At 49.2% G+C, this 16,009-nt stretch overlaps 1 protein-coding gene across 1 annotated transcript in view; it reads right to left on the bottom strand.

Annotated features, from left to right (window-relative positions):
• SMCHD1 (structural maintenance of chromosomes flexible hinge domain containing 1) overlaps positions 1-16,009 on the bottom strand; it is a 1,955,900-nt gene that overhangs the window by 1,341,048 nt on the left and 598,843 nt on the right. The window contains exon 22 of the mRNA XM_085605822.1: positions 167-239. Coding sequence (XP_085461948.1) covers positions 167-239 — 73 coding nt within the window. The remainder of the gene's footprint in view (positions 1-166; positions 240-16,009) is intronic.

The following is a 16,009-nucleotide window of genomic DNA, read 5'->3' as shown; positions in this document are numbered from 1 at the left end:
TTAAGGTTACTGGGAAAAAAATATTCAATAAGTATCACACAGATAAATGAAAAAGAGTATGTAAGTAGACATTAGGGTATACCTAGAGGGTGGATGTTTATGGAGCAAACAATGCAAAGAATGGGAATGTGCAATTACACAAATGCACATATATGAAAAGGATTACCTGGCAGCAGCCTTATTTTCAAGAACTGAGTGTCTTCCTGCAATCCGGGTAGAATTACCTTTAAGTTGAAATTCTGTCAAAAAGAAACAGCACTGCTTACAATTTAAATGGTAAATTATCACACAAATATAAAAATGTACGGACGTCATGCTCAAGGTTTTACTTTATTGTAACAATTAATTTTCAATTGGCAGCTTTTTCAGTTCCACCGCAAAAGTCAAAAGGTAAAAACTGGCATAAGAAACAAGAAAGGCAATAAGTCAAACGGTAGTAGAACCCCAAGTTCAGAAAGAGCTACAAAAATCATCAAAAGGTCCTTGTAACTTTTTCATCTGTCATTGTATTTAAAAAGGGGTTTCATAATTGTTGACAAAAACTCAAATAACCTGTATTAAGTCAACTGTTGTATGCTATACATACTCACGGACAGTGTCTTTAGCAAACAGATAAAAAGGATACGCTCTAAAATGTATATCACTAGGAGGATATCTTTCTTACTGGATTGGAATGCAACAGTCACTTGACTCACCAAAGGTATTTTGGCAAGCAGTAAATAAATACTCAAGAAAGTGGCAGAAAGGTTGGAATTCATATACACCCATACACTATTTGGCACAAGAAATAGCAGTATATTATGTTAACAGCCAGTCAGAGCAAATCACAGAGAGAAGGACAATGCTACTTACCCAGTATGCTTCTGTTCTTGGCAGGTAGGGCTGTGGATTCACATGCTTTGCATAGCCCGCCATCTAGTGTTGGGTCCGGATGTTTGCACCTTGTTTTGTTCGAAGAATTATTTTCCAGTCATGAGATAGGTTACTCCTCCTTCAGGTGATAGCGCGCATGGGCATCGGCTCCATTGTCAGATTATTTGCCGTAGAGGGTGATAATGGAGTTAGTGAGAGTAGTAAATGATGTTCATGTATATATGTATCTAAGTAAGATATTACTGCAACAGGTATAGGTACCCAGGGAGGCGGGTGGGCGCATGTGAATATACAGCTCTACATGCCAAGAACAGATGCATACTGGGTAAGTAGCATTTTCCGTTCGAGGCATGTGAGCTGTAGATCACATGCTTTGCATAGACTATATAACAGTTCTCACAAAGCGGTGGCTAACCTGTAGCTGTTGCAGTCGTCTGAAATCGTGTGCGTAAAACTGCCTGGCCCACACTAGCTTGCTGTCTTGCTAACACATCTACACAATAGTGTTTTGTGAATGTGTGAGGTGTAGACCATGTTGCAGCTTTGCAGATGTCATCTATGGGTATATTTCCTTAAAATGCCATGGAAGCCCCTAGTTTGCGTGTGGAGTGCGCTCTATGGGGAATTGTCAGTTTTAGTTTTGCCTTTGTATAGCATGCCTGACTGCACTGGACTATCCACCTGGCAATGCCTGATTTTGATATAGGATTGTCTTTATGTGGTGGCGCAAAAGTGACAAACAGTTGTTTTGTCTTTCTGAAAGGTTTTGTCCTTTCTATATAGTAAAGTACTGCTCTTTTGTCATCTAAAGTGTGCAGAGCACGTTCTGCCACAGAATCTGCTTGAGGGAAGAACACAGGCAACTCAACAGAATGGTTGATATGAAAGGCAGAAATGACCTTTGGTAGGAATTTAGGGTTGGTCCTAAGAACCACATTGTTTTGGTGTACCTGTAAAAATGGTTCTTCTATGGTTAGTGCCTGAAGCTTACCTACTCTCCTCAGTGATGTGATAGCTATGAAGAAAGCTACCTTCCAAGTTATAAATTGCAGTTCACATCTATGCAATGGCTCAAAGGGTGGACCCATCAGTCTGGTAAGGACAATGTTGAGATTTCACACTGGAGCAGTTGGAAGTCTTGGAGGAATGATTTTTTTAAGTCCCTCCATAAATGTTTTAATGACAGGCACTCTAAAGAGAGACTGCTCTCTAGGTATGCAGCTATTGCAGCAAAATGTAAGGGTATGGAAGAGTACGCTAAATTGTAACGCTGCAGATGTAATAGATAGCAAATGATATTTTGGACAGAAGGGACCAACGGATCGATTTGATTGTTATTGCAGTATATCAGAAATCTCTTCCACTTATCTGCACAGCATGCTCTTGTGGTAGGACGTCTGGCCTCTTTGATCATGTTCATGCAGTCTGGCGGTAGATTAAGGAAGCCAAACTCTAAGATTTCAGGAGACAGATCGCAAGATTGAGATGACTGGGATCTGGATGTCTTATCTTTCCATGGCTCTGAGTGAGAAGATTGGGAGTGAAATGTAGTTTTTGGTGAGGAACTACTGAGAGCTCCAATAGTGTTGTGAACCAGGGTTGCAGGGCCCATGTGGGAGCAATTAGGATTAGTGTCACGGACGCCTGTCTGAGCTTCCGAACCACTAATGGAATGAGTGAAAGAGGCGGAAAATCGTAGGCAAATATCCCTGACCAATTCATCCATAGTGCATTGCTTGTGGTCAATGGGTGTGGATGCATGGATGGGAAGTTTGGGCATTTTGCGTTTATATTTGTGGCGAACAGATCTATGTCCGGAAAGCCTCACATTTGGTAGAATGGGAGGAGAGCTTAAGGGTGGAGTTCCCATTCGTGAATCTGTTGTCTTTGACAACTGAGCAGATCTGCAATCTGATTATTTACTCCAGGGAGGTTGTAGGAGAGTAGGATCTGCTTCACATGGGTACTCCCACTTTTTGCTGGTGTTTCACTGTTTTTCGACTTTAGTCCGGCTGTGGCCCTGCTAATCAGGAACACAGCCTAGCTGCTTCCTCTCTAAAATGGTTTCCATGTACATTAGGTACATATCTAATTGGATTCTGGAGTGCCTTATAAGCCCATAGTATATGGTATACTATGTACCTAGGGCATAGGCGAGGCGCGTCCTTAGACACGCCCCCTCAGCTGGCCACGCCCCCTGTTATCACTTCAAATAGCGCGCACAGCTGACAGCGCGGCATTATAGAACTGTGAGTCTCCTGAGGCGGAAGCCGGGAGTGAACCCTACGCTTTTTTTAAAAACTTGATTGTGTGTTTTTACTAAAGACCTACTCACCCCTGCTCTTGAACAGCGTTCTCAGCGCTGCAACGATCCCTTCTTCGACATCACAGAGGGCGAGGCGCGTCCTTGACACGCCCCCTCAGCTGGCCACGCCCCCTGATATCACTTCAAATAGCGCGCACAGCTGACAGCGCGGCAGTATAGAACTGTGAGTCTCCTGAGGCGGAAGCCGGGAGTGAACCCTACGCTTTTTTAAAAAACTTGATTGTGTGTTTTTACTAAAGACCTACTCACCCCTGCTCTTGAACAGCGTTCTCAGCGCTGCAACGATCCCTTCTTCGACATCACAGAGGGCGAGGCGCGTCCTTAGACACGCCCCCTCAGCTGGCCACGCCCCCTGTTATCACTTCAAATAGCGCGCACAGCTGACAGCGCGGCATTATAGAACTGTGAGTCTCCTGAGGCGGAAGCCGGGAGTGAACCCTACGCTTTTTTTAAAAACTTGATTGTGTGTTTTTACTAAAGACCTACTCACCCCTGCTCTTGAACAGCGTTCTCAGCGCTGCAACGATCCCTTCTTCGACATCACAGAGGGCGAGGCGCGTCCTTAGACACGCCCCCTCAGCTGGCCACGCCCCCTGTTATCACTTCAAATAGCGCGCACAGCTGACAGCGCGGCATTATAGAACTGTAAGTCTCCTGAGGCGGAAGCCGGGAGTGAACCCTACGCTTTTTTTAAAAACTTGATTGTGTGTTTTTACTAAAGACCTACTCACCCCTGCTCTTGAACAGCGTTCTCAGCGCTGCAACGATCCCTTCTTCGACATCACAGAGGGCGAGGCGCGTCCTTAGACACGCCCCCTCAGCTGGCCACGCCCCCGTGACGCCCTCCCTCTTAGGTATAATTCATGTGCCTCGCCAGGAAGCGCAGCGGACGGGCGCAGCGGGCGCGCCGTTTGCGCGCCGAAGGCGCGCCAAAGGCAAGCCCGTCTGGGCCCGTCCGGGCCTGGACCGGGCCCAGGGCCTGTCCCCCTGTCCATGCTGCTGATTCCGCACGTGTGTGCTGGACTAACTCCCAGCTCCACTCTCTTAATCCTTTCCTCTGTGCGGCCACTACCCCCTGCAACCCTATCCATCTTGAATCAGCTCCATTTCATTGCCCTCAATGCAACTTCACTCTCCCGCCCTTCCTTTCCCATTCGTTACCTTATCCCATGCCGCAGCTCTCAACCCCTAATCATCGGACGCTGAAAGCAGGCTTAGTTAACTGCCGGTCTCTCCCCCGTCATGCCAACGACATCTGGTTGTTGATTTCCTCCGAGGAGTGGGACATTTTATTCCTCACTGAGTCTTGGATGACTGACTCCTCCTCTCCGGACATCTATCTAGCCATTCCATCAGGCTATGACATAAAATGTGTTAATCGTGCAGGGGGAAAATCGGGAGGCGGATTAGCAATCATCTCTAAATCTTATTTTCAGCTGACCATTACCAAACTTACCAACATTGGTATCATTGAAGCCCTCTATTTCTCAGTATCCGATTCCGCGGCTGTTATTCTTGCTGGATCTCTAGTCTACAACCCCCCCTCGGCGGCTTCTCTTTCTCTTACCGCTCTCACTCACCAGTTAGCTGATCTAGCCCTGAAACATCAATACTTTTTAGCTCTAGGTGATTTTAACCTTCATGTCGATAATTCCCTCTGCTCAAAAGCGAATAATTTACTGGAAATCATGGACAGCCTTAATTTTACTCAACTTGTCACTGGTCCTACTCATGTGGCGGGTCACACCCTGGACCTTATTTTCGCTAATTTCCCCACGATCACCGTCTCCCCCTCCCTTCCTCTTACCTGGTCCGATCATTACCTTATCCCTTTTTCTTTGGCCTTAGACCGTAAATCTATCCCTCCTGTGCCCAGGAAAGAGCTGGGAAGGAAGTGGCACAAAGTCACTTGCGCTTCCCTGGACCCGATCTTTCATTTCCAGACGGACCATCTATCCCCGGACATCGACTCTAATATCGCTAGGCTCAACTCCGCCCTCATCAACGCTATTGACCTCATTGCCCCCCAGAAACTCATCACTTCCACTAGATCCCGTCCTTCCGCTCCCTGGTTCTCCACCTCCCTCCGCGAGGAAAAAAGTAGCTGTAAAGCACTTGAACGGAAGTGGAGACTAAATTACGATCTTGAAGCTAAGCTTGCCTATAAGGCGGCCTTGAAAAAATTTCTCAAACATAAAAAAGCAGCCATGAAAGATCACTTCTCGGTCCAAATTACCAAAGCCAAAAACTCTTCAAAAACTCTCTTCTCCATCGTTAAAGATTTCATTACCCCTCCGGCCAGGACCACTCAGGTCTCAGCTAGCCAGAAACTATGTGAAGGACTCTCGGACTTTTTTCTCGATAAGATCGATAGACTCTGCGTTTCCTTCCCTAAAGGGCCAATGCCTCGGCCTCCTTCTACCGATCCCCCTCCCTCTTCGTCCCTCCTTACCTTCAATAAACTTGTCCAGGAGGATGCTATCAGACTACTTATTCATTGCAAGTCTGGTGCACCCTCTGACCCCGTTCCGGCCAAAATTATGGGTGAACTGGCCCCCCTGCTAGCCGACCCTTTCCTCTCCGTCTGGAATGCCTCTCTGCACCATGGCTTTTTCCCTACCACCTGGAAGGAAGCCTTGGTGATCCCAATTCTAAAAAAGGCAGATGCCGATCCCACTGTTTTCTCCAACTACCGCCCTATTTCCCTCCTCTCCAAACCTGCTAAGGTTTTGGAAAAAGCCGTGCAGTTGCAACTCTCGGAGTACTTGGAGAACAACTTACTACTGCACGACTCGCAATCTGGATTTCGGGCGGGATACAGTACGGAGACGGCTCTGCTGGAGGTCTCGGAGACCATTCGGGAGTGCGTGGACAGAGGCGAGGAGGCCATGTTGGTCCTCCTCGACCTGTCCGCGGCATTCGATACGGTTTCCCACTCCATCCTCCTCGACCGACTTCGGCATATGGGCATTGGCGGCACTGCCATCAGTTGGATCGAGTCCTTCCTCTCTGGAAGAAGTCAAAGGGTGCTATTGCGACCTTTCAGATCGGAGGAAAAACCCTTATCTTGCGGTGTGCCACAGGGCTCGGCCCTCAGCCCTCTGTTTTTCAACATTTATCTTGCCCCACTGGCCGGCGTGGTGGAGTCCTACGGAGTCAGGGTGGTCTCTTATGCTGATGATACTCAGCTAGTGTTCTCCTTTAGGGGCCACTCCGACTCCGCGTTCTCTAACTTCCGCCGGTGCCTTAACAACATCAGTGATTGGATGTCTGAAAACCATCTAAGACTCAACGCAGACAAAACAGAGGTGCTGTTTTTTAACCAGAAAAATTCCATCCCCTCCTCCTGGTGGTGGCCCACGGCACTCGTTCCCGCTCCCCTTCCCGTCCATTCGGCCCGTAACCTGGGCTTCCATTTCAATGACTCCCTATCATGTAAGACTCAGATTCAAAAAGTGACCTCTGCCTGCTTCCTGAAGCTACGCATGATCAGGAAAATCCTCCCCTACCTCCCTTTGGATTCCCGCCGGACAGTTACTCACGCTCTCATCACGTCCCATCTGGACTATGCTAATAGCCTCTATGCCGGAGCTCCCCAATACCTGATTGACCGGCTGAAGATTGTCCAGAATGCGGCGGCGAGGCTGATTGGCAATATTTCTTATCGTCAGTCAGTTGCCGCATATCGTAAGGAACTGCACTGGCTACCTGTGGCCAGCCGTATTCAGTTTAAGATCCTCACTCTGACTCACCGAGCCATTAATGATCGCGGACCAAACTACCTAAAAAAACGAGTTTCAATATCCCGGTCCATCAGATCTCTGAGATCCAATGACCTTCGCCTTCTGATCTCTCCCCGCTTTAGACTATCTAGAATGGGCGGCAGAGGATTCAGTGTCATTGCTGCAAAACTATGGAACTCCCTGCCAGTCGATCTCAGATTCTGCCCTTCCGAATCTATCTTCCGGGCCAGACTCAAAACCTGGCTCTTTTCCAGACTCTGATTTATCATGCCACTCCCCCTGTTGTTCCTTCTCTCCCCTCTAAGACTCAGGTTCTAGCGCCGGGACACCCCTCCGGGGGTAGCTGTGCGCTTTATAAGCTACATAAATAAATAAATAAATAAATAAATAGGTACCTCAGAGGCCTACCAGGGTCTGCAGCATGTATTATGCCACCCCTGGGAAGCACTCCAAAATGACACCACAGGTCTGCTACTGCAGCCTGGATAAGGGTGTGCTTGCACCCCTTACTGTGGTATAGGCTACCTATATCACTACCTTATACAGACACATATAAACCTATAAGCCACTCCTATGGCAGGCCTTGACAATCCTGAAGGCAGAGTGCAAGTTCTGGCGGGGGGGGGTAGCATTCCACCCTTCTAGAGGGAGAGACATGTTCACACTGGCTTAACCCGGTTAAATTCTTTCAAAGCCCTGGCATCACAAAAAGGATGCCACTGCCACAGACACGGGTCTGGCCTCCTGTTGCTGACCGAAACTCCAGCAGGGGAGACCTGGACAATAGTTTTCCTGTCACAGGGAGGTGTAACCACCTCCCCAAACAGGCTGATGTGTATTGGGGCAGGGTAGGTGCATTCACAGAATGCTTTTGAGACACTGCCTGGGGCACACAAGGTGTCCCTGTGCATAGCCCAGTTCAAACCGGTTGCAGGGGCACTCAGCCCCTGCTCTGACGCGAAACTGGACAAAGAGGAAGGGGTGTAACCACCCCCACCCCAGGCCCACCCATAGGTGGAGCCTTAGAGTTAGTCCATCCCCTAAACTTAGTATAAGTATAGGAATCCAGTCCCTAGGACTTTAGATTACTCTGGACGAACCTCTGAAACATATATCCTGGACCTTCGACTTTCTATCACGACTAGAAGACAGACGAAATCTCCCTTGGGGTCAAGGAGTGACTCCCCTGCTTGGCAGGCACCAAAGAAGCAACTGACCGGTCTGCATTACTGAAGCTCCCGCCGGACACCGAAGTCTCTGCATCCCCAGAGGTGGATTTCCAGACTTCCCCGAGGCTACCCTGACTCCACAGCAAAGCTGAGGCCCGTGGCTATCGTGGGTAACGTGGAACCGTGACCCCTGGACACCGTGAACTTTTGCAGCAACACCACCTTCCCGGCCATCCTCGAAGTTGTGCTTTGGGCTCCAAGGGGCCCCAGCCTTGAGGACCTCCTGCACCGAAGATTGTTGGCCTCCACTCAACGAGTGACCCGTGGGCCAGCTCCAAGTGCGACCTCTCGAGGCTCCTTCGCGATTACTAGCCCGTTGGCTAGCAGGTCCCCACGAAGGCAACTCCACTTCTACTGGTGCTTTTCTGGTTGCTCCAGACTTGCTCTTACTTACCCTTGCTGGGTGAGTCCATCAGACCTTTGCTGGTCTGCACCGCAGTCCTTTCTCTGATTTCCTGAGGCTTGTTGGGTCCTTCCTGGTCACCGACACCGCAGCACTCGACAGACTTCGTGGGACAGCTCAAATCTGGCTCGTGGACTTCGTCAACACCTCCTGGACCTCGTGGCTGAAGAGTCAAGACACCCATCAACTCACCTGAAACACCAGACATCTGTGGGAATTGGTCCATCCTGCCCTAGGTCACTGGCCAGTGACCCAGACTCTGTCCCCTCTGCTTTCAGGTTCCTTACATCCTAGATCCAGGCTTGGATCTCCCCGGACACTTCTCTTCACGGCAGCAGCAGTTCTTTGCAGGCTTCCATTGGAATCGACGACGCGACCCGACATCAACAGACACCTATGCACCCGGCTTCCCTGGGTGAGGTAACTCAAGTACTCCGGTACTCTCGAGGGTGCTAGCCCTAGAACTGTCTAAGTCCAAAAGGGTTTGGTCCAAGTTCGATATGAAGTGTCCCTAATCTTTAAAATTCCAACCGCGACATTCCCCATAGAAAGTAATAGGAACCTGCGGTTGATTCCACACTGCATACGGCTCCCATGGGTCCCCTGTGTCACTACCTTGGGTGGTTCCTTGGGGTCCCAGCGATTCTAGAGGTAACAGGCACCTTGCCTATTTCAGTCGTGGTTCTTATACCACTATTTTAGTATATGTTTTGGTACGCCCCTAGGGCCCAAACGTGTATTTGTGCTTTTACTGATGCTTAAACACTTGTAACTGAAGTACTTCAAACTCCAGTCTCATAAAGAGACTAGAGGGGTGTGTATTATCTTAAATACATATATTTTGAATATATACCTGGTGTGGTTGTCTTTTAATTTGATCATTCAAGAGATTATAGACTGGTAAAACAAGCTGCTTTACATTCCTTCAAGACTTAGCCTGAAGGCTGCTCTCCATAGCTACCACTAGGATAGCTTTCACATAAGGTTGTCTTTAACCTATCACCATAAGGGGTTGTTTGGACTAATACAGGGTGCCCACTAGAACTAGTGGACAGCATACATCAGGCCACCTTCTCACAGAGGTGTTCTGCAAAGAGGTACATTTTGTGGTGTTTAGCCCATTTCCAGATGGTCTGTGCTAGTTGTGAGCTGGAGAGTGTGTCCCCCCCGTTTTGGTATGAAGTACATAGCTGTCATGTTGTCTATGCAGATCAGGACAGCTTTGACTACTAGATGTACTTGAAACGCTTTGAGCGCTAGAAAAATCGCTAGCAGCTCTAGATGATTTATGTGAAGCTGCGTTTGCTGCAGGCTTCATATGCCCTTAATTGTATGCGTCTGGAGATGAGCTCTCCAACCAGTGGGCGATGCGTCTGCTGTTAGCACTATCTGTGGAAACGGGTCGATGAAGGGCCGCCCTTTTGAACGTTTTTGTGTATTCTACCACTGCAGAGAGCGATGGGTGTGGCTGTCCACCAACACTGGATGAGATCGGAGACCCTGAGCCTGGTTCCACTGACGTGAAAAACACACCTGAAGGGGACGCATGTGGAGTCTTGCATAAGGGACTATCAGAATGCAAGACGCCATCATCCCTAGTAACTGCATGAACACTCAAGCTGGTAATGAGTGTTGAGGTTGAAACAGAGAGTAGAGTCTGCATATTGCGGATTCTGGACAGATTGGGGTAGGCCAGAGCCTTTTGTATATATATAGTGGCTCCCAAATACATTTATGTGTTGGATGGTTGGAGATGGGTCTTGGACAGATTTACTGTGAATCCAAGATCGTGGAGCAACTGCACTGTTTTGTGAGTGTGACGTAAACAGCTTTGTGGCGAGCTGGCTTTTATGAGCCAGTCATCTAAGTATGGGAAGACATGAATGTGTTGTCTTCGTAGATGAGCTGCGACTACTGCCAGGCATTTGGTGAAAACCCTGGGTGCGGTAGTAACTCTGAATAGGAGCACCTTGAACTGATAATGCTGGCCTGCTACCACGAACCTGAGGTACTTGCGGTGAGCTGGGTCCATTGGAATATGGAAATAGGCGTCCTTTAAGTCCAGAGTGGCCAGAAAATCGCCTTGTGGAAGGAGCGGGAGCACTTGTTGGAGTGTGACCGTGTGAAAGTGGTCCGAATGAATGTATAGATTTAGTTCTCCGAGGCCTAGTATAGGCTTGAGAGAGCCATCCTTCTTGGGAATCAAGAAGAAAAGGGAGTATACCCCTGCCCCTTGATATTTAATGGAACTGGTCCTATAGCTCCTTTTGCAACAGAGAGAGAACTTCTTGCTTTATAAGGCTAAGATGTTCTTGTGACATTGCGTGTGATCTTGGAATAATGTTTGGGGGAGTGTCTGTAAGTTCCAGGCAGTAAACATATTGGATAATTTGTAAAACCGATTTGTCTGAGGTGATTGTGTTCCAGACATGGGTAAATTGTGAGAGACGTCCCCCGACAGGAGTGGAATGATCGGGGTAGCAGAAGGAAGTCACTGCTTGTTATTTGCAGAGGAAGTGCGTGTGGAGTTGCCTCTACCTCTGCCTCTTCCCTTACCATTGTTTCCTCTAAACCCTCCTCTGAAATAGCCTCTTGATGAGGGCGATTGGTTGTTTCCCTTGTAAGAGGAGGAGGGATTTTCTGTAGAAATATTTTTTGGAGCCACCCCTGTAAACGGAGTGACGAAAGGAATCCCTATTGGCAGGTAGCTGCAAAGCCCCCATGGACTTTACGGCTTCAGTATCTTTTTTCATTTTTTCCAGCAAGGTGTCAACTGCTGGACCAAAGAGGTGCTCTTTGTCAAATGGTTGGTTGTGTATAGAAGACTGTATAACACACAAGATGATGGACGGAATGTTGCACATTGGCAAAACATTCACCCCCAGTCACAGGACTGTACCTCAGGTTTGAAACCTGAAATTCTCAACCATGCATGTCTGCGTAGCAGTACGCTGGTGTTTACTGCGTGCGCTGCTGTGTCTGCTGCGTCTAGGGCACACTTGATAGAGGTATTGGTGATAAGTTTGCCTTCCTGAATGAGATCATTTGCCTTAGACTTCTGTTCATTAGGCAGGAATTGCATGAGTTTTTCTAACTCATCATAATGAGCCCTTTCATACCTGGCTAACAAAGCCTGAGCATTAGCGATGCGCCAGTGATTCTGTGTCAGGACCGGAGGCTCAGTTTATGCCTTCTTCCTTCGCTTTTATTTTCACAGCAGCACATTTTTCAAACAATAACCAACTACATTTCCCATGAACAATAGGGAAACCAAAAAGTCTCAACAGGAGTCCTTCCTCCCTGTCCGTACTCCAGCAACCCAGCAGTCCCTTCACCCCGTTTCCTCTTTCTTCGCTGATCAGCAGCAAGATAAGTCAATTTATTTTCTTTCTCCTGGTTTGGGGGTTATGAAAAGCTGTCTCGAATGGTGTTTTGTAGCGCTTGCATATACTTCTGATTTTCAAATTCCCGTTAGGTTGCGGGACGCTTTGGGCGTACCTTACATGACTGGCTTTCCCCTTTGAGGTGCGGTGAGGTCCTCCCGTCGTCAGGGGGCGTAGGGCACTCTCTATGGGCAGCGCGAGTCAGGCACTGGCATTAGAGTGCTGACAAGAGCTGCCCCTGTGAGTGCTCAGCCTTGGCCCCTGCCACCCGGTTTGATGCCCGTTTGGATCTGTATTGCCCCCGTTTGTGTGACTGAACGCCCTTGTGAGGGTCTGTACTTGGTTTGTGATTTAACACCCTGCGGGGTCGTGATTTGCACAGTGTGGTACCTGTGGGACACTGTCCCGGGTGGCTGCCCTGCATTTGAGAGGGCAGTGGTGCCCCTGGGCTTTGCCCGCTAATTGTGTGCCACTCTGTGTCCCAAAAGTAGTGCTTTCAGCACCGTGCTGCCTGTTGCTCCAGTGTGCTATCTGCGGCTGAGTACTTAACTAGCCATGCAGTCGGAGCAGGATCAGTTACAGGAGGAGGATCCTTTGTCATACCTCCCCGGGGCGATGTCTTTTATCAGGCGATGGATGACTCCATCTACAGGGCTGTTAATCAAGCCATAGAGCCTTTAGAGCAGCGCCTGTCAGTGCAGATTGCGAAAGAGTGAGCCAAATGGGCTGCTCCCGCGCCAGCTACCCCTTGGTCTCCCACAGGTGCCTCTGCCTGACGGTCGTCCCCTCCCCCCGCCAAGAAGCAATGCTCCCAAGGGGCTGACATGAATGCTTTTGCCCCTTTAAAGCAGGCTTTCTTAGCGCAGGTGCCCCGCAACCAGAGCCCGCACCCCCCACAGACTGCACACAGAAGACACCTGCGCGTACCGCTTACCCAGACCGCCTAGACCATGGCGATTCCCCTGGTGACACAGGTGAGGAAGCAGGTCCCTCTAGGCCTTGGCTCCCAACCGCCACTCCTGCCCCAGGGGTGGGGGGTCTGAGACCTGCTGGATCCGGACGATATTGTTCACCCTAGATCAATAGACCGGAGACCGGGGGACAAGGTAGCCCAGTTTGTAGCGAGGCGTCTGCGCAAGCCAATGGTGAAGGACGCTCGCAACCACCTTCAGGCGCAGTGCCCCCGTCCCAGTTTGGAAGCGGAGGTTGCCCTAACGCCCGAAATAGACCCGAAGATGGCAACATTCCTGGCAAAGTTTTTGAGGGACCCTAAGAAGGGTAGTGATCTGTCCTGGCGCTCATGCCAGGACAAGGTATTGGATGCAGTGGGTCCTGTGACCAAAACCCTTGACATGGCCTACGAGACCAAGGCCTCCGGTATCCTAATTTCTCCAAAAAGTGCGCTCAGGCTGGGTGCAGCGCGCTATTGTGTTTTTGGGGAACGCTAATTGTGCGCACTCCATGGAGAGGCGGCATTCTCTCCTGATCAAGGTGGACCCAAAATTGGGGGACCAGGCTTCTTCGGAAGCCGTAATCGGTGGCCCATGGGGGCTTATTGGCGACCTGTTTGTCAAAGAGCTGGGCAAGTTCGTGGCAACATTCACCTCACTGGACAAAGCCCAGTTGAACATAAGGGTCTTTACTCCCCGGGCTTTCCAAGGGGCCGGTCGTGGCAGGCACCGCTCGTCAGGCCGGGTCTCCTCCAACCCTGACAGGAGGCAAGGCTCCGGGCATGGGCAATATCAAGACAATGCCCGTTTCAACACGTTCTATCCCACCAGGGGACAGAAGTTCCGCGGCCGTGGAACTTTCTTGGGATTCTCCAATCTGACTCCCCCACTTTCCTTACATTCTCCTCAATCCCAATCTCATTCCACATCGGCTGGTCGTAGAGGGGACGTCGAGGTTGAAGGCCTGGCGGATCTCCGGCGTCGCTGGTCGCTCCCAGGCCTTTTCGGGACAGGCTGAGAACTTGCTTGCCAAGGCATGAGCAGACCGCGAGACCAAGAGATACCGATCAGCATGGACTAGATGGCGTAGTTGGTGTGTGCGACGAAGTGTCGATCCTGTGGGGGTAGACGTAGTCTACATCCTCAATTTCCTAGCAGGTTTAGCGGAAGACGACTTGGCTTACCGCTCAATTAACACCTTCCTCTCTGCGATTTCAGCAGGTCATGGCACTGTGCAGGGTTCCCCAGTGAAGGGGCACCCGTTGGTTTGCCAACTCCTCACAGGGATTCGGTCCTATGGGACGTGAACCTAGTGTTGAACCTTCTTCTTTCCTGACAACCGAATAGGTTTCTGTCCCGTAAGGAAGTGACAGCCAAATTGACAATGCCTTTATGCTGGTCTCGTGCAGGTGAGTCTCAGACATACGGGCCTTGAACATCTCAGCCAGAGTGTTTAACCCGGAGGGGGTATTGTTTACGGTGAGTAGAAGGACCAAGTGTAATACCAGGGTCATCTCATACCCAGCATTCCAAGATTCCCATAAACTGTGTGTGGTGCAGTGCCTCCGTGAGTATGAAGATTTGACCGAGGAAACTCGCCCTCCAGATGAGAAGCAACTGCTCATCGCGCTACGCAAACCGTACAGAGCGGTCTCATCGCTGACCATCGCCAGATGGGTGCGTTGGGTGATGCAGGAGGCGGGGATTGATACAAAGCAGTTTGGGGCCCACTCTGCGAGAGGGATGATGGCCTCTAAGACTTTTTCTCTAGGAGCGCGTTTGGAAGATCTGATGCGCGCTGCCGACTGGTCCTCTGACTCTACCTTTAAGAGGTTTTATTTCAAACCTGTGCTAGAGGTGGCACGGTTAGTAACCGACAAGCATTGAACTGGCATAATCTGAGCCTCCGGTCCTGACATAGAATGAAAATTTGCCTAGCTATAGTGCTGGTAAGTTTCAATTCTATTAAGGACACGGAGGTGAGGATTATCCCTCCCAAAGACCTCTGAAGATGTGGACCCTCCCCGTTCTGGTGTAAGTAATCTGTTCATGGGACTTTGGAACTGTGTTGCCTTTTTATGTGATGATCTTGATCATGAGCTGTTATTGGTTGTTCTGTAATTTAAATCGGTTCCAGCTCAGTCCTCTGATGGCTCCAAACAAGAGGCGTGAAATCAGACAGGAAATGGTTCGCGCGAAGAAAGAGAAGAGGAAACAGCATGAAGGGACTAGGTTGGGTTGCTGGAGTGCGGACAACAATGAAGGACTCCAGTTGAGACTTTTTGGCTTCTCTATTGTTCATGGGAAATGTAGTTTGTTATTGTTGAAAAAATGTGCTGCTGTGAAAATAAAGTGAAGGAAGAAGGCATAATTCTCGCCTCCGTGTCCTTCACAGAATTGAAACTTACCAGCACTATAGCTTGCCAGATTTTCATTAGCCGCTTGTGAGGTTACCCTTTTGCCAGAAGCATCAATTAACTTGGACTCCTTATCAGGAGGAGGGACCTCATCTGTGGTCTGTGAGTTAGCTCTCTTGCGAGCATTGGAAGCCACAAGAGAGTCTAGGGGCAGCTGACCCTTGATGTAAGCAGGGTCAGTAGGTGCCGGTTTATATTACTTCTCAATTTTAGGCTTGATGATTCTTGCCCTTACAGGATCTTTTTAAACGTCATCTGAGTGTTTAAGCATCCCCTTAAGAATTGGCAGTGTATGGGTAGTTATTTGAGAAGTATTTAGGGTCTCAAACAAGAAGTTCTCCTCTAAAACCTCCTTATCCAGTTCCACTCCATGATAATGAGCAGCCCTGTTAAGAAGCTCAATATACCCTATATTGTCGTCAGGGGGTGATGGTCTGGACAGATATAGGTCAGAGTCATTGTCCGTGTGTGGGTCAGTGTTGTAATCCTCCCGTGGGTCAACATCCTGTGGCCTATCCTCATCCCCATTCCCATTCCCTTGATCCTGTGGATCAGGGGAAAGTGGTGGTGGTGAATTACTGGGTGTGATGAGTAATTGAGGATTAGTGGGTGAAGAAGGTGGAATATATGATGGTGAAGGGTTAGAACCCACATTTTTTCTCTTCAGGGGAATTTGGTACTCTTC

The sequence above is a fragment of the Triturus cristatus genome, chromosome 5_1, assembly GCF_964204655.1.
Source record: "Triturus cristatus chromosome 5_1, aTriCri1.1, whole genome shotgun sequence".
Classification (NCBI taxonomy): domain Eukaryota; kingdom Metazoa; phylum Chordata; class Amphibia; order Caudata; family Salamandridae; genus Triturus; species Triturus cristatus.
This window is presented reverse-complemented; position numbering and strand designations above follow the sequence as displayed.